General features: G+C 41.7%; 3 protein-coding genes across 5 annotated transcripts; 2 read left to right on the plus strand and 1 right to left on the minus strand.

Moving 5' to 3' along the window:
* The first annotated feature begins 4,272 nt into the window (after positions 1–4,272).
* Positions 4,273–11,023, plus strand: LOC135583617 (uncharacterized). 3 transcript variants are annotated; one of them, XM_065108830.1, is made up of 13 exons: positions 4,273–4,588; positions 4,663–4,761; positions 6,322–6,440; positions 6,549–6,732; positions 8,163–8,257; positions 8,347–8,476; positions 8,545–8,649; positions 9,222–9,328; positions 9,420–9,471; positions 9,796–9,885; positions 9,975–10,059; positions 10,124–10,185; positions 10,710–11,023. In XM_065108830.1, the coding sequence occupies exons 1-13, from the start codon at positions 4,331–4,333 to the stop codon at positions 10,794–10,796; spliced, it is 1,473 nt and encodes a 490-aa protein (XP_064964902.1). In that variant the 5' UTR covers positions 4,273–4,330; the 3' UTR covers positions 10,797–11,023. The 3 variants fall into 3 exon arrangements, with proteins under 3 accessions (XP_064964902.1, XP_064964903.1, XP_064964904.1); XM_065108831.1 differs by having other exon boundaries at positions 4,274–4,588; positions 6,322–6,423; positions 6,589–6,732; XM_065108832.1 differs by having other exon boundaries at positions 4,405–4,535.
* A 314-nt stretch (positions 11,024–11,337) lies between these two features.
* LOC108952821 (uncharacterized) lies at positions 11,338–12,429 on the minus strand. The gene is made up of 3 exons (XM_018826093.2): positions 11,878–12,429; positions 11,528–11,774; positions 11,338–11,375 (listed from the first exon to the last, which is right to left on the minus strand). Exons 1-3 carry the CDS (start codon positions 12,427–12,429, stop codon positions 11,338–11,340), a joined length of 837 nt encoding a protein of 278 aa, XP_018681638.2.
* Positions 12,430–20,362: 7,933 nt separating this feature from the next.
* On the plus strand, positions 20,363–22,984 carry LOC103985090 (LEAF RUST 10 DISEASE-RESISTANCE LOCUS RECEPTOR-LIKE PROTEIN KINASE-like 1.5). The gene has a single exon (XM_009402701.3). The coding sequence runs from the start codon at positions 20,468–20,470 to the stop codon at positions 22,385–22,387; it is 1,920 nt and encodes a 639-aa protein (XP_009400976.2). The 5' UTR covers positions 20,363–20,467; the 3' UTR covers positions 22,388–22,984.
* The last annotated feature ends 553 nt before the right edge of the window (positions 22,985–23,537 follow it).

A 23,537-nucleotide genomic window follows, 5' to 3' on the forward strand; every position in this document is an offset into this window, starting at 1 on the left:
AAAATGTTGTTTTTTTCTAATTTAGAAACTTTTTTTTAATTCACCCACAAATATTTATAGTATTTTTAATTTTATAGTTACTATCTACTTGACCGACTTATACAAAATCAAATATATCAGACGTGAAATATTAATCGATGCACCAAATTCACGATGTTATGATTTAGGTTGTTGAACATAGCTTTTCCTCAAAAGTCATGTTCCAAAAAAGATGATTCAGACGGGCATAAATTGATGTGTAACAAATATATGGGATATTAATTTAATTTAAAATTTTAACTTAGGAGCAAATTTAATATATATAATTTGATTATTTTCAATTCTTAGTAACGTCGAACTATCCTTTTAGTTTGTCTATCTATTCTCGTTGAGCACACATGTTTCTAATATTTTTCTTTATTAATGTGTGAGTTGATTATTGATTCTTAAGGGTTATCTTCCCCAATTTTATTTTTTTGTGATGATTGTCTTTCTTTTTCACTTTAAAATTCGCCTACATCTTTTTTATAACATTACATAATGATTTACACATTCGTGTCAAGCCGTACTACTTATCTTCATTTAGTCAATTATAGCTTGACTTTGATTACCAAAATCATCTTGACTCAATGTTTTTAATAAAATAATTTTTATTTATTTAAGTTAAATTTTATCCACCTTGCTTTCATACCATAATAAACATTAACTAATTATAGTCAAGATTAACATATATCAAATGAATTAAAAGCTTAAGTTTCCACGTTATGAGTCAAATCTATTTTATAATCCGACTCCTTCAATTTTTAGTAATATGAATTTATCCTCTTAGTCCATCTTTTTTTATATTACATAAATATTATTTTATCCATTCAGTCTATATCTTTTAATATCACATGAATATTTATAAGATAGATATAAATGAGATTGCCAATATTTTTTTCTATTAGCACAACAATGTATACATTCAAGAAAGTGTATATGTTGCCAATGTTTTCTTTAAAGGGCAAAGTACATGAATGTTTAATTCATATGATCAAAGTATTTGTTCATCATATTCTTAAATTTACTTATAAATCTTGCAAATTTGTTATTTGTATGAAGCCACTACAATCATCTTTATATTGTACACAAAGAATATAAAAATGACTTTAGTTACTTGGTAGTTAAAAATAAGCAAAAAGAAGTGGTTAGTTGCTATGACTTTAGTTGCTATGTGAACCAAAGAGTTACCAGAAAGTAGTTAAAAGTAAGCAAAAAAAAAAAAAAAAAAAGATTAGTTGCTATACAATAAAAGATGGATGCTCTATAGAAGAATCACACTTATGATTTGGTGTAACTACTAAAGGAAATGAAAGCCTCGAATAATAAGTAGGCTTTCAAGATAAAGACTCAAGAATATTGTTCTCAACTAAAATACAAAGTTAGATTAGTTGTGAAAGACTTTGGTCAAAAGAAAGGTATTAACTTTGAAGAGTTTTTTTCTTCTGTTGTTAAAATATCTTCTATTCATGTTGCTCTTGATATTGTTGTTAGCCAGGACTTGAAGGTTGAGCAGTTGGATGTGAAGATAGCTTTCCTAATTGTGATTTGGATGAGAAAATTTATATGGAACAACCAGAAGGCTTCAAAGTTAAAGGTAAAGAGAACTTTGTCTACAAGTTGAAGAAGAGCTTGTATGGGCTGAAGCAAGCTTCATGATAGTGATACAAAAAATTTGATTCATTTATGATTGAAAATAAATATAAATAAACGGCTTCCGATCATTGTGTGTACATCAAATGGTTTAATAAGGATTTTATTATTCTATTACTTTATGTTGATGACATGTTATTCTTGGGAAATATACGTTTATAATTGACAAGTTGAAGAAGAAACTAAGTCTTTTGCAATGAAGGACATGTGGTCAGCAAAGTAAATATTGGGCATACATATTTTCTGTGAAAAAAAACCAAGAAGATTTGGTTGTCATAGGAGAAATACATTGAGAAGATATTAAAAAGGTTCATTATGAGCAATGCAAAGATAGTCGGTTCTCCTCTTGCAGGTCACTTTAAGTTGTACTCAAAAGAAAGTCTAAGAAAATATAAAAAAAGTTCATTATGCTTCAATAGTTGGAAGTTTAACATACACGATGATATATACGAGGCCGGACATCGCATATGCAGTGAGAGTTACTAGTAGATTTCTTGCAAATTCAAGTAAAAAGCACTGGGCAATAGTGAAGTTGATATTTAAAATATTTCAGAGGGAGCTCTAAGGTTTGTTTAAATTTTGGAGGTGAACCACTTGTGTTGACATGTTACATATATGCAAATATAACAAAAGATATTGATACGAGGAAGTCTACTTCAGGTTTTGTATTTACTTTTATATGGAGAGTTATATCATGATAATCCAGATTGTAAAGATGTATTGCTCTCTCCACCACAAAGGCAGAATATATTATTGTTATAGAGGTTTGCAATGAAATGTTATAGATGAAAGAATTCTTACAAGAATTGAGGCTGAAATAGAAAAACTATATGATGAATTGTGACAGCTAGAGTGTCATCCATTTGTGCAATAATCCAATTTTCATTTCAAGTCAAAGCATATATATGTCAAATATCATTGGATTCGAAATGTACTTAAAGAAGCTTCAAAAATTTACACAGATAATAACGGAGCTGACATGTTGACAAAAACCTTACCAAAAGAAAGACAGAGATATGCCGACAACTGATCAATATGGCTTCATATTGAGGAGTCATGAGACAACCTCCCTTATGGGCTGAAAGGGAAGGTTGTTGAGCTGACAGTCCACGAGTTCAACCCATAGTGTGCTTTAATAGCTCACTCGCCCTCCCTTTCACTTGATCGTAGATCTAATAAGGGGAGTATGGTGGCTGTAAAAATAATGGGGAAAAGCTATAGCAACGAGACAGAAAATTACAACAATAACTTGATTCAAAAAAGAGGAGAAAATGATAGAAAAATAAGAGAACGAAAGAAAAGAAGACAAGATAATGCAAAAAGATTGTTCTCATCTCAAGTTATATCTGATCTAATAAATTCTTACTATGATTACTTAGACAGAATTTAGATATTATACATAGTGATATAATCCTTATATTCTAGTTATTCTCTTGTCATTATTATTTAAATTTTAAATAAAAAATTAAGATTCTTTAAAAGAAAATTATATATATTTTTTAATATCCCATCAGATGGTAGCCTTGCGAACCACCCGTACTCGGTGAGATCATTCATCTTCGATCAGACCGAAGAAAAAAAAACTCTAGCAAGCGCACTAAGAAGATGGATGTGTTGCGCCGCGCAAAGCGACGAACGGAGAAGGCCACGGAACCGAAAGTCTCGCAAGGCGACAGAACAGCGAAGCTGGTGGTGGCAGCAGACGGATCAAAAGAGGTGTTGCGTGCTCCCCTCCGCCGGTTTGCAAACTACAGTCTCTCGCGGAGATGCACCGAAACAGAACGAGTCACGAGATGCCGTGACTTAACTCGTTAATCGACGTGATATATGGATCCGATTTGGGAATGCACACACGATCCGTTAACTCCTGTCTACGGGTTTCCTCGCCCGCAATGGTGAGGTGAGACCGCGCTCCTATTAGTCCAACTTTATCCACAAGACCAGAAGCTACCCACGCCCAAGGGTGGGGTCCACTGGACCCTTCAACCCGGCATTCGGGTAAGGTTCGTGGTTAATAACTCCCCGGGGCGGATAAGGAACTCCACTTTTTGGCGAATAAGAGAACTATAGGGGCATTTAAGGAAACAAGGCGAGGAGACACGAAGAGGAAGCTGTGGTTTGGAGAAGGGTTATAGACCGGACACGACCGGGTTGCGTTCTGTTACCCGTTCTACCCTTCAGCAACCGACGGTCGTGATTCATTTATTAATGGATAATCTCAGCCGTTGAATGTGCTGTGATCAAACCTAATCTCCAACTCGAACCCCACCTGAGCGCCGACACATCGGGCGATGTTGTTGACACGTAGACGTCGCTGGCGTCCTTTCGGGAGAAAAGATAGCCACACCTCCTTTTCTGTTACCCTGTCGAATACCCCATGATCGTCGAGGGAAAAGTAAAGTGTTTTTATCTCTGGGTCCCACACAATCTGGTAGTGCATCGGTTGAAGGACATACACGTACAAAAATATTTTTTGAGCATAAATACTTGTCTCGACCGAAACCCCTCGCCGACTCAGATACATTGAACGAGAGATGGGACCCATCGGTGAACATTTGGGTTTGCGAATCGTATATCTTAGCCGCGAAGCAGATGATTCTTCGCCACTCTATACGTATAAATTTATGCTCGGGGGAGAGAGAGAGAGAGGGAGAGAGAGATGGACGGAGGAATTGATGCGACGACTCGAAGCGACCGGTGGGGATACCCGGTACGGACAGCCTCCGACGCCTGCATCGCCGCCATCGATGCCTACTACGACCAAGTCCTCGCCTACGGTCGCGACCGAGCGGTCATCCTCCGTGCCGCCCGCCACGACCCCTCCTGCGTCCTCGCCAACGCCCTTTCAGCCCACTTTCTCGCAGGCAAGGACCCCGCCGAATCCTCCCGTCTCCTCGGTGCCGCCTCCGACTCCCTGGTCCGCTTGAGTCTTTGCCGAACTCTTTTGTTTCCTTTGTTCCTCTCGACGTTGTTTACCTTCTGTTGTTTTAGGATAATGCTACTCCCTACGAGGGGGCAGTGTTCGGAGCGATCTCTTGCTTGATGGCGTATGACAGGGACGACGACTTGGCGGTAGATCGACACTTCGAGGTTGGTGGTAGATATTCCTCATTTGAAAGTCGCGAATTTGCTCGTGATGTTTTATTTCCTCTGTTTTAATTGCTATAATTGCGTCTTTCTTCTTGATAATTTGTCGAAAACTGGATTTTTGATCCTAGTCTTAGACTTCTTTTTAGTGTTTTGTGTACGCAATCGTTTGTGCTGTTTAGAAATGGTAACCTGACGAACATAAAGCCTCAATCGAGTCCCCATCTAATTGCCTTAGATTTGAGACACTATCTAAAACCATCAACTAGCTTTCTTCCACCTTAAATTTTGCAGTCAAACCTTTTTCTTGATAATTAGCTGCCTAAATACTTCAGTATATGGTATAGAGCCAGTAACTGCTTGTGCCAATAGTGATACCAGAGGAGGCCATCCTGATGAACTAACCACTGGTTTGAACAATTGTAACAGAATCCTTTTGGCCATTTTCTGATATTGCTGACTGAAAAATAGAATAAATTTTTTGGTGGATTTGACAATGTTTCCCTCTTTTTCATGTCTTCTACGTCTATGACATCTACCTCTTTTTGCACTTCTTCTCTGTGCATTGTATTTTTCCTATGCCATAGGCTAACTCAAGATTGCTATTTAAATCTGTTTTGCATGATAAAAATTGGCTTCCTTTAGTACAACAAGTTTACCTAGGACTGTAGGACATACCATTTTTTTGGTCAAATTGTTGTTGTTTATAGAAATTTCGTTGGCACCATCCCTTACAAAAATGGTGCGAAAGTATGAGTATAGCCCAAAATTAGCTATGCTCATTGTACAGTGATAACCATGCATCTAACTTTAAAATAACAAGTGCAGGGGTTTGGTCTGGAATGTATGCTGGTTGCATCACAGCCTTACATAAAGAGACTTCCCACAATTTTTTGTGAAACTTGCAGCAATATACTTTAAAGTTTAACATGACACTGTTATTGGACATTGCTGTTTGTTTAGCTATATGACAAACATATACAACTGTAGTTCCTTTCTCTCGGTTCAAACATTTTAGGGTTTTTGAGGTGTTTCTGGTGGATTATCTTTGAGCCTTCTATTCTTCGAAAACTTTCTGAATGTGGACTTAGAATTTCTAGATTTCATTTTCGGTATGGTGTTTTTGGAGTTTGGGCTTCCTTTCAACTTATTATGATATCTTGCACATGAGCAGGAGGACAAAAATGAACAGAGAATCTAAAGAAATATGGTCATTTATACGAATTTTTAGATCTTTGATCCATTCCACTGACTCGTTGCTGACTTCTTATTGCTACTCTTTCCCTATATATTATGCAAAATTTCTAATCAAGTTGTGTCTATCAGACACCAGTGTAGGCTTTAGATGTTGATTTATAACAAAAGAACGTGATGCTTTAACGTACATGGTAAATGTTAGCTATCTGTCTGAGGTACTCTTTGTGATGTTTAAGTTGTGTTTAATTTATAATGTTACTTATTACCAACTTTTAATGTAGAAGGGTAATTTTACATGGAATGATTGATTATTCATAGAGTTGTATCCTCTTATGATGATTCTTTGTTTAAATTTTTTATTTGCAGTTGCTGAAGGAGTTCCCTAAAGATCTTTTATCACTAAAAAGGGCACAGACCTTGTGCTTCTACATGGGTCGACCCGATCTATCGCTTAACCTAGTTCAAGAGGTTCTCTTCTGTATGATGTAATAATTTTTCATAATGTATAAATAATTAGTTATAGGATTTTGATGATTAGTTGACAATGTTTCCTTTGTTTATTACTCCTGACTCAACAATATTTTTTTTTGAAGTGGTCATTGCTTGGTAACTCTGCTACTGAATGCCCAGCAGGTACTGGTATATAACAAAGATCAGAGTTATATCTATGGGATGCTTTCTTTTCCATTGTTAGAACTTGGAAGGATGGCCGATGCTGAGGGGGCTGCAAGAAAAGGACTGGGTATCAACAGCTGTGACCTTTGGTCACAACATAATGTAAGATAATGGTTGTAGAGTCTTTAATAATGAATAGGTTTAAGCATGTCTTCATTTTTATTCTCCCTTCTCTTTTCTTTCTTCATTTCTTTCTTTTACTGAATAAAGAGTAGCTCCATTTATTCTTGGTATGGTTCTGACATGGTGAAAGCTCCTATATACAGTTTCTTTCTCGGAGATCATATAAATAAAAAACATTTGGAAGTGTAAGAAAACTCAAGAGGAATGCAATAAAAATAAAAAAAATCCGTGTATACTTTAGAGTTTTTTATAAAAAATAATGAAAAAAATCTTGGATCAACGGAAATGCATGTATATTATAGTAAATGAAACCATATTTAAATAAAGACCTTGCAAATCTGAATTGCCTTTTTTAATGGTTATGAGATGCTTCAACTATGTATATGATGTATCAATTGAGTGTTTTATGTCTGCACGCTTATTTACTTTGACTTTTTTTTATTTAGTAGAAATAACTGCTTGATTATTGATCAAGGCAAGTCACATGTCATCCCAGTTAATCTAATAATCTGAGGATTTGTTTGAGGAAATGTACTTCCAACAGCTCTCTTGAGCTTTTAATTTATCAGACCAGAGTGGTTTTTTTACTAAATGATTATGCCACAGAATTCTGTTTAGTTTTTGTGAGAGGTGTTGCATGTTCAAGTAGGAAAGGTTAAAGATGAAGTCACATGAAGCCTTGAATGATCATCATGTTATTTTTGTAATATTGAAAGCACCGGATAAATTCCATCAAATTGACAACTCCGAGTTTCGTGTTCTCCTTTGTTTTCTTTGACACGACAAGAGAAGAATATAGAAGGAGCAGACAATGAATGAGAAACAAGAGAAAGACTATCATAATGTGTTTTGCCACTTTTGATCCTTTGCCCGCTAGGAGTAGCTTACAATCAACCAATCTATTCAATTTGCAGAAGTAAAACTCACCGTTGCACTTTTTTAAACTTGTTCAGAGTTCAAACACGAATTTAGAAATAGTATATAATCCACTAATATATTAAAGAGTGTAGCAAAAGTAACGATTCCAATGATTGGATACATTTGAACTGATATTTTAATAAAGAAAGATTGAAGTGGCAATATCAAACTGTCTACACCTCAATATGTCTATTCTAGTTGTAGAAACATATGGAGCAGCTGTCCATGAAGAATATGAAATGTATAGGTTACTAAATCCAACTGTTTTTACTTTCTCTGCCTTTTGCCATGTACCACGGACTTGTAACTGTACATTATCTGGAGTCTGGACAGACTTTTGATTGTTCACTTCCGTCTCTTAAATTGTTAAATGTTCTTCTGTATCAAAATTTTCCATCAGAAGAGATTTTGTATTTGGGTGCTCAATATCTGACTTCTCCTTAATGATTAAGGTTCTTTATCTGATGCCTGTGATTTGTTTTTCCTCTTAGCTATGCCATGTTCTTCAGTATGAGTGTCATTTTGAAGAAGCTGTAAAGTTCATGGAAACTTGTTCTTCCACATGGAATTCGTGTTCATCTTTCATGTATGGATTTCTCTTTTTTTGTATACTTTTTAACATCATGAGGCTTCTTATTCTGGTGTTTGAGTTTCTTCACTTGACCTATTTTTTAGGTATACTCACAACTGGTGGCATGTTGCTGTCTGTTATCTGGAAGGTGATTCTCCATTGGATAAGGTTCTTGAAGTTTATGATCACTGTATATGGAAGGAACTGGAAAGAAGTGATGCTGAGCCAGCAGAGGTATGACCATGGGATACCACAGATTACTCTGCAGTTTGGAATGCTCAAATGCTCTCTTATGCATTCAGGTGTATGTGAATGCACTAGCCTTGCTGATGCGGATCTACGTGCGGGACCATATGCATCATATTGCAGAACGGCTGATGTTGCTAGCAAATGTTTTCAAGGATGAGGTCTAAGTTCTGTCTTAAAAATAAATCTGGTTTTTGCTTGTCACAAGTCCTGAAGATATTGAGAATGGCATGCACATAATTTGATAATGGAGAGACTAGATGAAAACCAAATGGTCTTTTTGGTCCTTTTTGTTAATCGTAATAAACAAATCAGGACTAATCTCAAGTTTTTTTGTTTTAAAAATTGTCCTATGTTGGTTTTGACAAGAGTAATGCTTATTAATGTATGTTCTTCTGATGCTTTCCACCCAAGCTGTATGTGAGCTCTATTCTTCATTTTGTTTATTTCATTCTTGTGCTCACTTTAATGCTTCCTGCTCATTTTTCATATTGGTGAGAATTTTTAGGTAGATGCATGTAGTTATTAGAAAATATGGAACAAGTAATGGTTATATTCATAAATTAAATATTGGAGCATTGAAAGAAGATAAAGGATTACCCTTTAAGATGATAAGGACATAGGCAAATGAGGATTACCCTTTAAATTGGATTCACATTTCTCGTGCATTTCCTCTTAAAATGTAGCTGAACTAATTGGTGCTTTTTTTTTTTTTTTGCACACTTCCCTGCAGTCTATGTGGCATGTTGAGTGGCATCTTGATGTCCTGGCACTATGGGCCTTAGCTAGTACAAAAGAGACAAGTAAAGCAGAGGGTCTACTTAAATCCATTAAATCAAGGTGTAAACTGAGCCACATTTTTTTCTTATTTGCAGGACAATAGTAGGTCTTGTTATTATACTAAATTTCTAAGCTAATCTATCTTCTTTAGGTTTTCCTTAATGAGTTGGAAGAAGCAACAGAAAATGCAAAGTGCAATTCGGGTTTGCATCATTTCTGTCTCTATTTTTTCGTTGGTTTTTCTATTTATCACATGTCACATGCATGTCTTGGTCATCCATATATGGAATTCTCTAATTCATGATATCCTGGGCACATTGTTTTCATTTGATTCCTAAAGTTTTAAGCTGCTTAGCTTAGTTTATATCAGTTCCTCAAGTTCTTTTATGTGCCTTTGTCAACATTGGTGCTTTCTAAGTTCAGCAGCTTAAAAAGAAAATCCCACTATTCCTTTCTAGTACTATGTTTCTATTTAAGAGTGCAGTTCTATTGAATGTTGGGCAAACCAGTGGTTTTGTTGACCTCAGCTTGCAGAAGCCATTTATGAATACGGAAGGGGTAACTTTCAAATTGTTTTTGACTTACTTGGTCCAGATTTTGATGCCACTGGCTTTAAAGTATGATACTCCTGGAATCCATAATTTCCCTTTTTTGGTCAGCTTTATTATTGGGACCTTCACAACTTTTCTCTCAAAATATGTTCCAGATGATTGGTGCATCTGACGAACAGCTTGATGTCTTTAATGAAGTTTGGTACATTGTTCTGTTGAATATTGGACAATTTTCCAAAGGTACTGTCTTTCTTTTGAATCATCTTATTGTTAATAGGATCTGAAGTATCTGTACTGACTGCAGTAATCGGAGAGGTCAAAAAGCAAGTTTGTAAAAGAGGAGCCCCTTTCTTGTGGCAATTGCTGGTATGCTCTATCATTGGACTTTTTTTTCCCTAAGAGTATATATTAATATTATTTGATTCTTTCCAAACAAGTTCTCAACCAGCTTTGAAATGCATGTTTCAACACTTTCATATGCCCATCTGCATGTTTGATATACCATCATACCTTCACGCCATAAGGGTCACTTTAATTTGCCCACCCAAGGTTAACTAGAATGGAACGGCACAAGATTCATACTGATTCCTGTGCCAAGGCAAATAACATTACTTACCATACTTGGCATTGCCTGAAAACCCATTTCAACTCTATCTAAGCACACTATATGAGAGCACCTTGATGCACTCTGCTATGCCGAGAGTCCATAAATTTCTTGGGTTTCATGTACCTGGACAATAATTTTGAATAAAGCTCGCATTCTCTATTAGGCTTCTGAACTCTTTGTTTTGACACCTGTAGATTTGCATGAACATTTCCGTAACAGTTTGAATCTGCCATTCTGCCCCTACGATATTAAAGTTCACATCTGAATGCATGGTTTTTTCCAGGAAAAGGCATATTCCATGGAGGGGAGATCAGATGCTCCCCTTGCAGGTGAACGGGCAAAGGTTTTAGAAGCTGCCTCCTTAAAGTAAATTGTGAAGGAATCTATCATTATATCAATGTAGCTCAACTAATTCGGAATAAGTGAGAGAGAATGTGGCAAAATAAATCTACAGTTTTCTGCCATGTTTATGTAACATCCTATCACCAATGTAAATTTTAGCTGCATAAGACTGGGCTGTTTTAATACCTTATGATGTGCTAAAATGATGATTTCACAACAAAATATGTGAAGGTCACGTGCACCTTCATTTCTTTATTTATGTTTATTAACATCAAGATGTCTGGTGCGTTCTTTTCTTTATGCACACAATTATTTTGTGAGAACATAAAAGCAAGCTATGTCCATCTCCAAGTTTTCAGTGTCCTTCTGCCAGGAAAGTTCCCAGGACATTAATTTAGATCCCAGAGTTGCAGTGGTGATCTCTGAGACTAATTGGCCAAAGAAATGTCACATGACAATGGAAAAGGGAGTGTAAGAATGGTGTTCTTTGTAAGATGATCCAAACCATTGAGCTGTTTTATGAGGTCTTCACAGGGAATGGCAGGATCAGATCATCCAATCAAACTTCTCTAGCGCTGTTCATATCTATTCTTCAAGTTCCTTGCAGCTGCAAAGATGCAGAAGAAGAAGAAAATGCTGACAGATGAAACTCGGAACATAAACAGTAAGAGCAGAAGGATGATATCATAATGCATGTAGATGTGAAAGGATATTATTGCTGACCAAGGAAAGATAGAACTGAGAAAGGATGAGACTCACCCGTTGAGTTGGCCTTCACCACCACGACCTGAGTGTGGGGGCAATCAGGTGGCGGCGGAAGATTGATCGGAACGAGGCTGCCGTCCGTCGGACTCCAACCGCACACGTAGATGTTGACCAGCCCTGTCTCCTCCTGCAGCCTCCTCTTCAGCATGCCGATGCTCCCTCCAGCAGCAAAAGTCAACATTCGCCGGCTACTGCTCTCGTCCACGTTACCAGCATCATCTGCTACCTTGTATTGGATAGTCTGATACGACATGACAACATCACAGGTCAAGAACAGCATCAAACCACACGATAAATGGCAGTCGAGAACATCCAAGATCCAAGAAGCAGAATGGAATGCGTACGATGGAGGAGGCAGCAGCTGCGTCGCTGGCCACTGTGGAGGAGGAGCAGGAGGCACCGCCGCATATGTGAACCGGGGAGACCGGCGGGTGTGCCGGCGTCTCGAGTAATTCGACGTCCCACAGAATCCAATATCGGGTGTAGGGGAACGACGGGGTGTCGACCGTCACCGAATTGCGCCACGGCGGGGGGCCAGCGTTGGCCCGGAGGAACTGGTCGAAGACGCACTTGAGCCGGACGCGGCAGCCGTCGCGGAGCGGCAGCCAGTTGACGCGAGGGCCGAAGCAAAGGGGCGCCTCCTGGAACACCTTCTTGCCGGTGAGGTTGAGGAAGGCGGTCTCCGTGCGGTGAGCGGCGAGGTAGCGTCCGTAGAAGCTCTTGAGGCGGAGCCGGCGCCGGTCGCCAATGTAGGTGAAGATCTCGACGGTCCACCGGGCACCGCTACAGGAGCCGTCTCGATCGAGCCTCACGTGCTGCGAGTATTCGTCCGCCACAAGGTACGTGTTGTGGATGCTTCGCAGGCGGACTGTGCTCGCTCCCTCGAAGAACTCCATGCCCGACTCCCTGCAACCAAGAAACCAAGTCTTTGGCCCGAAGAAGTCAATATTTTGGTAGATCAAGCTATTGCTTTACTACCTCAATTCCAAGTGCCAATGGAGGGGGGAAGAGCGAGAGGCAGATAGAGAGAATGGCTTAGGAAGACGAGAGGTCTTTGAGGATAAAGGAAGAGGACGATGTGGTTTTATTATCTACTTCCCGCCATCTATTCCTCTCTATATATATAGCTACCGGTATAGCGTTCATTTCACCCCATCTCACTCTCCTCTCATCCCTTCATTAATAGAGATACTTTGTGTCTCTATTTCTCATTCTGATGTATTAGATGTATTTGGTTTGTAATTATCATCAAAGCACATATATAGATTGGAGGTTTATGAGATATATATATATATATATATATATATATATATATATATATATATATATATATATATATATATATATATAAGAGGTGTAATTATTATGGCTAAGTTTTTAATTTAGGCATAATTTTTTTTTATTTCGTTACTTGGTAATAAAATTTAGGAAGTAACTATTCAACATTTCGGTGGTGTCATTTTTGTTAGTAAATTAAATAAAAAATTAATATTACATAAATATAAAAATTAAAAAATTCTTATAGAAAAGGATTCTTCTCTTTCTCGTTCCTCATCATACCAAACATTTTACTTTGCCTTTCTAAAAATAATTTTTTTCGTTGTTTAAATATTTAACAATTTATTTTTAATTGAAATATGTTATATTAGTTCTAAAATATTTTTCCTTTAAATGTAAACATTTTATTGTTAGATTAAAACATGTTATATAAAATTTCTAAGATCTTTCTTTATCCCTTTAAAATTTTAAAATTTTATTTTTGGATTAGAACACGTTGATATTATTATGTTATATGCATTTTTAAAATTTTATATTAAATGTATGATATTTGATTTTTATTAGATTTATATAATACTTGATTTACAATGCTATTTTCTTCTTATGTGTTTTAATGACTTATTTTTAATAAATATATCTTCTTGACTATAATATAGCAATTTAAAATTGAGGGAATTGACTAGGTTTTAATTGAAATCAATTAGTGGGTCAAACCAAACCCATGGGTTAAGCCCCGGCCCGCAAGACAACTTCGCTCAGCCCAACATGGATATGTGCAATACATATGATCGGTCCGTGGGCTATAGGCTAGCCCAGCTTGATATGATGTATGTATAGTCATATATATGTACATAACTAGTACATGGACTAATTTAACGTAGCCCAGTATTATCCGGTTGCCTTTATCTTCTTAGATTTGGTCACAGACATCAATAGAACAAACTAAATTTGATTAGTTAATATTGATTCAGGATGATTTCAAAATTGTTAACATATTCGGTTTAACTTAAATTGAACTCAATCTAATATAAATTATATAGTCAATTACAGATATATTAAATAAGGATTAAAGACCAATTCAGCTATGCTAGTTAAATTGAGTTTAATTGGACTGATGGAATTAGGAATCAAGTCAATTAAGAACTAATTGGTATTACTTGATATTAATGATATTTGAAAAAAATATTTTAATGTATTATTTTATCCTGATATAGATATTACTATAATGAGATGATTTTGTTCCTTTGTCGAGGGTAGATAGGGTGATTCTCTTTGAGGATTAACGAGCTTTAGACGTGATGGTTATATATTCTCTCCATTTGCTATTGGGAGTAACATGTTCTTGTTTTGACAACCGAATGACACTACTCCATCCACTCTTGAAAATGTAATATGAGTTTATCTTTATTTATTATTAGGAGAACATAAACTTATGTAGCAAGATAATGCTCATGTATCCATTGTTAAATAAATACTCATTCGAGTATTTGATAATATGTCAATGGGATGATTGACTTTTAGTCAAGTATTCATTTTATAGTTGACTTATAGAGGCTCTTAACTTAGCGTTGTTGAAATTTTTTTTATTTTTTTATTTTCAAAGTAACCTCCCAACTGTACTAGATTGAATTCAAATAAAAATCAAACCCTTCTCTACCGGTACGTTGCTCTAGTTAGATTTATCTTCGAGTGAACATTATTATGTTTCTCAATAAAACCTACGACTACTTTTGAATTATAATTTGATGAATAAATAAATTATAATAAATATTTATAAGTTATAATCGTAAGTATGAGAACCTCTTGACCTTAGCCATGTTTTGGAATCAGACTAGAACCAAGATGATTCGGTTCAATTCTAGCTCTAATTTTCAAGAGTTAGAATCAAAACAAACTGTTTCGATTTGGTTTGAATTGATAAATTAAAAAAAATGTGCTATAAATGATGAATATGCCCTTCGAATAGTTTAATAAATAGCTAATCAAAATATATTTAAAAATTAAAAACAAATAAAAATATACAATTTTAGTTCAGAATCGAAATAGGAATGTCAAACCGAACGAACCAAATTATTATTTCCGATATAGTTGAACCGGAACCGCTCCTGTTTCAATTTATCTTTTATATTATCTATATGAGCATCTCTTCTTATCCCTCGCTCCAACATTTTGCATCCCATCCTCTTCTTCTTATAAATGGTGCAAGAGTAGATATAGTCTTTCTGCAAAGCTTACAGATAGATTGGATGAGAATTTTGGTGTTGTTTCTTTGTCTTGAAGAAACATGTAGATAAGATCCAATCTTGTCTTAGTTTATGATAGACAAAGCATACTGAATCTTTGAATATGTGTAATTTACAGGACATCACCAAAAGAAAAGAATAAATTATCAGACATAAGGAGGAACTATTGTTGCTCTGCACTGCCATGATCTGCTTCATCTTCCTCAGAACTGTCGCTAAGAGCCTCAGGATCAGTTGCACAATCTCCTCTGACAAGTTTCCCAAGCCTTCTTCCTTCGATGGGGCTTGATGCGGAGAACCATGTAGAACAACGATAAGAGGATTCTACCATGGACTCAGCTAACTAGTAAAGGAAGATTGCTACTCGCCTTTGGACTCGGCATTGAACACTACTACTAGATGGCTGTACATGTGGCTGGGCGGCAGTCACCGGTGGAGACGGACGAGGAGGCGGTTCATCCTGCTCCTTTGGACGCACACCGATACCCCGCAAAGCCCCGTTTCCGCCTCCAATGCACTGGTCAATGTGGAGAGGCTGCTTCTAGCAACCACCAAGCTGTCCATGCCGTTTCCTTTGTCCACATTGCCGGCGTCGTCTGCGACGATGCATCGGATGGTTTGGCTGTCCACCTTGGGAACTTCTGGGCGGCCTTCGTACGGGCGAGGCGGAGGAAGGCGCAGTTCCTAAGGGGCGCAGCGAGGTAGTGGCCGTGGCAGCTCTCGAGGTGGAGGCAGGGCTGGTGGAGGATGTCGGTGACGACCTCGACGGTCCACCGAGCACCGCTGGAGGAGCGATCCTGGTGCTGGCTCACGCGCCTCTCGTCGTCCTCTGCCACCAGGTACTTATTGTGGATGCTCTGCAAGCGGACGACGCGCTCCCGCGAAGAACTCCACGGGCTACCCTGAGAACAAGAAGTCGACCACGTCTTTTGAGACCAAGAATCCAAGATTTTGGATGCATGACAAGGAGAGAGAGAGAGAGATAGAGAGAGAGAGAGAGAGTACATGGAAGAATGGCTTCAGAGAGGAAGGAGAGAGAGGGGAACGTATCGGATATTTAAGGTGGTTTCAGTTGGGCGTTCCCGCCAATCTTTTTCTCTCTCTTAAGTCAGTCAAATTGCAGCGTAGGCGATACAATTTATATCCAATTTTGAGACCAAGAAAATTAGCAGTGTGAAATGAAATCAAACCCACAATATATATATATTTTATATTATGTATAGTGAAACCCATTAAACTTCCTCCTCTCACTAAGCTATTCTTCCCTTCCTTATTTCTTTCTCTCTCCTCCGGCACTTGGAATTGAGGTAAGCAAGCATAATAGTCTTGGGTTCTTGGGATCGAACACCTTATGGTTTCTTGCTTGCAGGAGTCGGCCATGGATTTCTTTGCGGGGGCGAGAGTAATCCGCCTGCGGAGCTTCTACCAGAAGTATCTCGTGGCGAAGGAAGACACGACTCGCGTGGGGATGGACCAAGATGGCTTCTCGGATGGCGCCCGGTGGACCGTCGAGATCATCGCTAACGAGCAGCGGCTCCGCTTCCGGAGCTCGTGGAATCGCTACCTCGCCGCCGACAACAATACGGTCTCCCAGCAGCTCCCCGATCACGTCGGCGTCCGCGGCGATTGGCAGCCCCTCGCTGTCGGCCCTCACGTCCTTCTCAGGTGCAACGACGCCGACTATCTCCGGGCGCAGGACCGCCACCTGCCGTGGCGCGCGTCCGTGACACTCCACACGCCGTCGTCGCAGAGATCCCGGGCCCCGTTTTACTGGGACGTTGAAATCCTCGAGGCGGACCACCCGCCACTCCTGCCGCCGCCCCAAGCAGCAGCAACGGCGCCCTCTTCCATGGCAGCCGGACCCTCCTCGTCCTTCGCGCCAGCGGGACCATCCTATCGTTCCAACGTTCCCACCCGATTCCTCACAGGCGTTGCAGAGGCTTCCTCCTCCTCCACCATGGCAGCCACCCTCTCCTCACCCACCAATGCAGCTGCTGCCTCCTCGGCCACGGCATCGCTGGTCCCCTCCGCGGTGATCCATGGCGCTGCTCCCGCTCTTCCTACCTCGTCATCCTATTCCAGATACGAGGTCTGTTGGATGATCATCGGTCTATTCTTGCTGATCTTGATGGTTCTTGGACTGCATTCTTTCCCAAGCTTATGAATCTTTTCGAAGCAAAGCTAATCGTGGAATCTTCTTGCTGCCCACGGTCACCTACCTGCTTTTCTGTGCTCGACTCACAGGTGATGGATCGGGAAATCACCTACGTCGTCGCAGATGATCGTGGCGTTTTGAATGAGGCGTATGCTCGTAACTTGACGTTCACCGGAACCAGCACTTCTGAGCTCATCAAGAGATTGAAGAAGGAAATAGGGACCGAGGACATATACGTGTGCGCCCGCAATTGCCACACCAGGTTGTTGATGCCTCTCGATGAGGAGCTGCCACCCTTGTACGAGGTCCACAATTATCTGGAGGTGTTCATGGCCGTTTTTCCTCGTGAGTTCCTTCGCCTCTTGAGCTCTGTTTCTTGGTGTCGGAAGAGCTTTCCCTCGATCGATTCTTGTTTACAGACCGATTAGTCCAGACGTTCCGGACGGCGACTGCCTACCACATACGGAGCTTCCACACCAACAGTTACCTGGTGGCGGAGGGCGACCAGCTGCGTCTGCGCTTAGACGGCTCCTCGATCGGCGCCCGGTGGACCATCGAGGTCATCACCAACGCCGGAAACCAGCAACGAATCCGCTTCAGGAGCTGCTTCGGCTGGTGCCTCTCTGCTTCCTTGACCTGGTACTCCTTGCAGCGCCTCTCCAGAGACGACTATGCGGTCAGCCCGCGGACGGTCGAGGTCATCGAAGCCTCCCGCGACGAGTGGCTGCCGTTCCCCGTGTGGAACCACTTCATGTTTAGGTGCTCCTTAGACGACTTCTTGGCGGCCGGACACCCGCTGGGGCACAACACGGCCGACGACGACCCCACCTTCTTCTTGTTCAACACCCTGGACTCTTTTATGTGCGACATCCACGACGTGGACCCTTTTCTGTGGAACATCGAAGCCTCCGAGCTCACCTCCCCGGCCACTAACGATCCCGATGCTCGTGAGGACCGAGATGAAGCACCGTAAAACGCTTTGACGTTGTGCAGAGACATGCGGATTAAAGCTCGCCATGCATCATTCTCCACACAGCATAATGGTGTAGGACGAAAACAATGCTACACGATCTCTGAAATATACACTTACCGAACACTGGCTGCAGGTGTATGCTTCAACAGAACTCGATCTCCAGTCATGCCGATGGATCTTGTTTGGCAATCTTTTTATGGTGTTTGCAGTGGCTTCAAGATTACCGCACACTGAACTGTCGTTCGTAAGATGTAGTCTTCATATCAGATACAGATGGATCCAGATTTGTGTGTGTCCCAGCTGCTTGGAGAAATCTGAGGCCATGAGACATCACTGTCCGGCGTGAGGTTGACACGTAGTGTAACATCAAGACCCTGTTGTTTCAAGCAAGAATCACCACCTGCATGTCACTGTGCTCCTGTTCTTCCTGGTTGTCTGCAGCAGGCACCAGTGAAAACAGAGGGATTGGGTAACCTTTTTCCAGGCGATTTCTGTTGCTTCAAGAAACCATGAAATCTTCATAGGATGCGATTTTTTTCTGCAATTTCTTGAGGACTCAATAAAATATCATACGCATAAATGATGAAATTTTATTTAATTTTAATTTTAAAAATTAGATGATCAGAAGATAAAACTAATTTTGTTTTTGGGTGATAGGAAAATAAATCAATAGCATGTGATGTCGAGTATCACAGTAAAGAATGATGATGAGAGAAAAATTCAGGACGATTAAGAAAAGCAAAAGTAGATAAAGTAGAGAGAATGACAATAAATATTGTTAGAGAGAGAGAGAGAGAGAAGATTGCGGCAACACAGTGTTAAGAGTGTTTGATAAGAAAATTATAAGCAGGAAAAGAATCGAGACATCCCCTTCTCTTTGGCTTCTCCGACTTGTGGATGAAGTGCTTGTAAAAATGCAATTTTTAGTGTATGTTCCTTAATCCAGATTAAAAAGCAATAGCAGTTTAAGATCATTAATTATATCCAAATCAAATGCGAATCCCTTCGATTGCCCCAAAGGAACGTGGGGTTAACGGGATGTGCCGTCTACTTCATGGCACCGGCATATGCGTCTTGTTTCTTGAAGACTGCAAGTTTGACTAATGAATGGATCCTTTTGACTGGCTGATGGTGGATGTGTCGGAGGACAATGTGCTGTGGCTTTTAGATTAGTCTGCCGGATCTCGAGCTTCCATCCTTGCGTGATACGTAGGTATCTCTCTTCCCAGCTTAAAGTATGTTCACCGAACAAGTTCGAAGCTCCATATTAAATTGGGTCGTATATATTGCTTAGCTTACGAAGATGATAACATGACATCAGTAGCGGTGTTATTTCAGATGTTGACTTGAGAACGACGGTCAACAACGGTAAGCTCACAAATATAGTTCAATGATTTGACTCATCTCATAACTCATTAATGATCACAGAATTATGCTTCTAAATTGTTAATTTATATATTAAAAATATAAAAAAGACAAATATGTTGGTTGTCCTTAGATTTCTTATTGTTATGATTTTTTTGAGAGATACTAACATCAATTAGAAATTAAATATTTGCATAGTAGAGAAATATATATAAAAGCAATGTATCGGATTCGGATCATATTACCTCCTGATGGGCCAGGTCCGAATTAACCTGGTGTCGGTTGACCTGTCTTCCTTGCCATTGGCGGTGATGACGGGGCAACGTGGTGCCCATCCACGGGTCCACGACCTTGTCCAATCACAGTGGACGTGGGACAGTAAGATATTGGAAGCAAGCTATTCGGATCGGATCGAGTCACTCGCACACAGAATGATCCGATCCGTTAACAGCAAGATCCCTCGATCCGAGTTCGACCCATATCGACACTGCGCGATGACGTGTGCCCACTGGCGTCCAGAAGTTTCACGCTGGTGAGACTCCGAGGTAGAAGTTGGGTACGTGTAACAATATTCTTCCGACGGAGACGTGGGAAGACGCAGATTTGAGCGTCGCGCCACGTTACTTATATTACTCCAGCACTCGCTCCGTCACAGACGCAGTGACACCCTGCGGACGTCCCCACCAACGTCCTGTCGTAGCTCGGTGGACCCCAGGTGCCCTTAATCTCATCGGTCGAACAGAAGCAGCCTTTAATACTCCCCCGTCTCCGTAGGTCACAAAACCTTCACGTGACTCCGTTGGCTTCTGTCCTCTGCTTTCTCCGTTCTTTTTCCCCACTTAAAACGCTGTTTGTGCTTCCCACCACGTTCCCTCTCTCTCTTTCTCTCTCTCTCTCTCTCCTCCGCGTGAGATCCCGTCATGCCGCCGCCGCGGCCCCTTCCTCCTCCTCCTCCTCTTCTCCTGTGCCTCATCGCCGCCATCTTCTCCTTCGCGGCCGTTGCCGAGGCCGCTGATGGACGGCCTCGCCCGGCCTGCTCCCCTCCTCCCTCCTCGAGCGGAGGGGAGCCTTGTCCCCCGTTCGGGTCGCCGCCGCACTCTTTCCCCTTCGGTTCCACACCGGGCTGCGGCCACCCCTCCTTCCGAGTCAACTGCTCCACCCCCCACTCCACCCTCTCCATCAAATCCACCACCTTCGTCCTCCTCGGCATCTCCCGCCCCTCATCCCTCCTCGTTTCCCCCCTCCTCCATACCTCCAACTCCTCCGTCACCGCCTGCCCCTCCCTTCCCCACGCCGCCATAGACCTCTCCGGCTCCCCCTTCCGCCCCTCCCCCGATGTCTGCCCCCACCTCGCCGCTCTGCGCCACTGCCGCCCCCCAACGTCTGCCGCCGGCGCAGCCTGCCGTCGCACCTCCTGGCAGAACCGTCTCCTCTCCGAGCCCAACCTCCTTTTTCACTCTTGCGCCGATGGCCGCACAGCTTCCTCCCTCTCCCCCTTCCCTGCCGCAGCCTGCCAACGGGACGAAGACGTCGCCGCCGCCATCACGGCCTTCCTCCGCCGCGGCTTCCACGTCGAGTGGGACTCCTCCACCGACCCCTACTTTGCCAAATGCTCCTTCTGCAACCGCACCGCCGGGGGCGCCTGCGGCTTCAACGACTCGGCATCTGGCAAACCCTTCCTGTGCTTTCCCTCCTCCGATCATCTCCTCCGTAACGACTCGGCCGCCTCCCGCCGCCTCCTCCTCACCACAACCCTCTTCGCCACCGCCTGCGTCCTTCTGGTCTTCCTCTCCCTTTGGGCTGCTGTCGTCTCCCTTCGTCGCCGCCGGCGCGGGAGCGACCCTGGCTCCGACTCCATGACCGCTTTCCTTCTCCGGCACCACCTCCATCCCCCGATCTACACATACGAACAGCTCCGCGCCTCCACCGGCGGGTTCGACCCGCGCCGCAAGATCGGCGATGGCGGGTTCGGATCCGTTTACCTCGCCCACCTCGATGATGGTCGCGTCGCTGCAGTGAAGCGTCTCCATCGCCACCACCCAGCCGCGGCGGCGACGAAGTCCTTCTGCAACGAGATCCTCATCCTTTCATCCCTCCGCCACCCCAACCTCGTCCGCCTCCACGGCTACTGCTGCGACCCCCGCGGCCTCCTCCTCGTCTACGACTACGTCCCCAACGGCACCCTCGCCGACCACCTGCACGGCTCCCGCAGCTCCTACAGCAAGCCCCAAGTCCTCCCCTGGGCCGTCCGCCTCGACATCGCCATCCAGACCGCCGCTGCCCTCGAGTACCTCCATTTCGGCCTCAAGCCGCCCGTCGTCCACCGCGACATCACCTCGTCGAACATCTTCGTCGAGAGGGACATGAGGGTCAAAGTCGGCGACTTCGGCCTCTCCAGGCTGCTCACGCTGCCGGACCCTTCGTCGTCCCTGGGCTCCTCGTCCGAGTACGTCTGCTGCACGGGGCCACAGGGCACGCCCGGGTACCTCGACCCGGAGTACCACCGGTCGTTCCGTCTCACCGAGAAGAGCGATGTGTATAGCTTCGGAGTGGTGCTGCTGGAGCTCGTGACAGGGATGAAGGCCGTGGATGTGAGCAGGGACAGGAGCGAGATGGCGCTGGTTGACATGGTGGTGTCGAAGATCCATGTAGGGGCGCTGCACCAGGTCGTAGATCCCGTCCTGCTGCATGAGGGTAAAGAGGTAATGGCGATGGTAGAGGCGGTGGTGGAGTTGGCATTCAGGTGCGTGGCAGGGGACAAGGATGACCGGCCAGACGCCAGGGAGCTGGTACAGGAGCTCAAAAGAATCCGCAGTAAGATCGTCGATCCTCCCGAGTGATGCTGGTTCAGAGGGAGATAGAGACAATGGATGCTGCCATTAGGAGCTTCGCCTTCCTAACCGTCCCTTCAATAAAAGCGTCAGCTTTGCCTGGTTCACAGTCGAGTTTGAGTATGTGATTCATCAGGTTCCTCCTCGATACAATGAGCCAGAGTTCTTGAGGCAGACAGTTCAATGAGTTGGAATAAGCTCTCCTATGTCAAATCACCAAGGATTCCTCGGAGGATTGCTTCCATGGGTTCCTTCACCCTTCTCGACTACATAAAGGAGCGTCTGCATCCATTAACTTGATCAGCATTTTCAGGATTCGGGAGTACCAAACAAACAAGATTGGTTCAGTCACACATAGTATGGCTGATAGAATTTTTGTCGAGGGATGCAAGTGTGAAGGGAAAGCTTGTGAATTTGTATGGCCTCTACTCACTGATTGTCGTCGTAAACAGATTCAAAATGGAGTTGGGAGTCAATTCGCAGAGGAGAAGAGTATACTTATTTTCTTTGTTGGTGCTAATCCTTCTCTGGAAGGTCAGTCTCGATTGTTATTTCTTTTCGTGAATGAATATGCTATCTCAAGTGCTTCCATTGGCAATCGTCTCAGATTCTTTGGTAATGGTTTCTTGTTCATGTGACCATCAAAGTACTGAGACAGCATTCTTGTTCCAAAGCCCATGGCATGGGGATATTGTGAAGGTTTTCTCGGTGAGGCGATCATGAATTAGAACATAAACCAAGACCAAAAAGATGCTTAAAGTAATACAAGAGAAGAAACATCCTGCAATTGGCTACACCGAAGAAAGAACACAATTTTTCATGATGTTGCAATAATAGAAAAATCTAATAACACCAATAATAGAATAATAGTGTATGAAAGTTTTGTCATCGGACAAGTATTTTACATGTATATTCCTACAAAATTTGTAATTAGCATTTATTACTCTGAATATATATTTTTATTAAAAATCATAAGTTGAGATTTTGTCTCTTGCAACAATTGAAATATATATATATATATATATATATATATATATATATATATATATAGTTAAGTTAAAAATATTTAAATTATTATTTATAATTTTTAATAAAGTCTTTTTTTAAAAAAAAATTCTATCTTTTCTTACACCATTAAATATAATTCACTTTGCATCCG

Source organism: Musa acuminata, chromosome BXJ2-5 (assembly GCF_036884655.1).
Source record: "Musa acuminata AAA Group cultivar baxijiao chromosome BXJ2-5, Cavendish_Baxijiao_AAA, whole genome shotgun sequence".
NCBI classification, from domain to species: domain Eukaryota; kingdom Viridiplantae; phylum Streptophyta; class Magnoliopsida; order Zingiberales; family Musaceae; genus Musa; species Musa acuminata.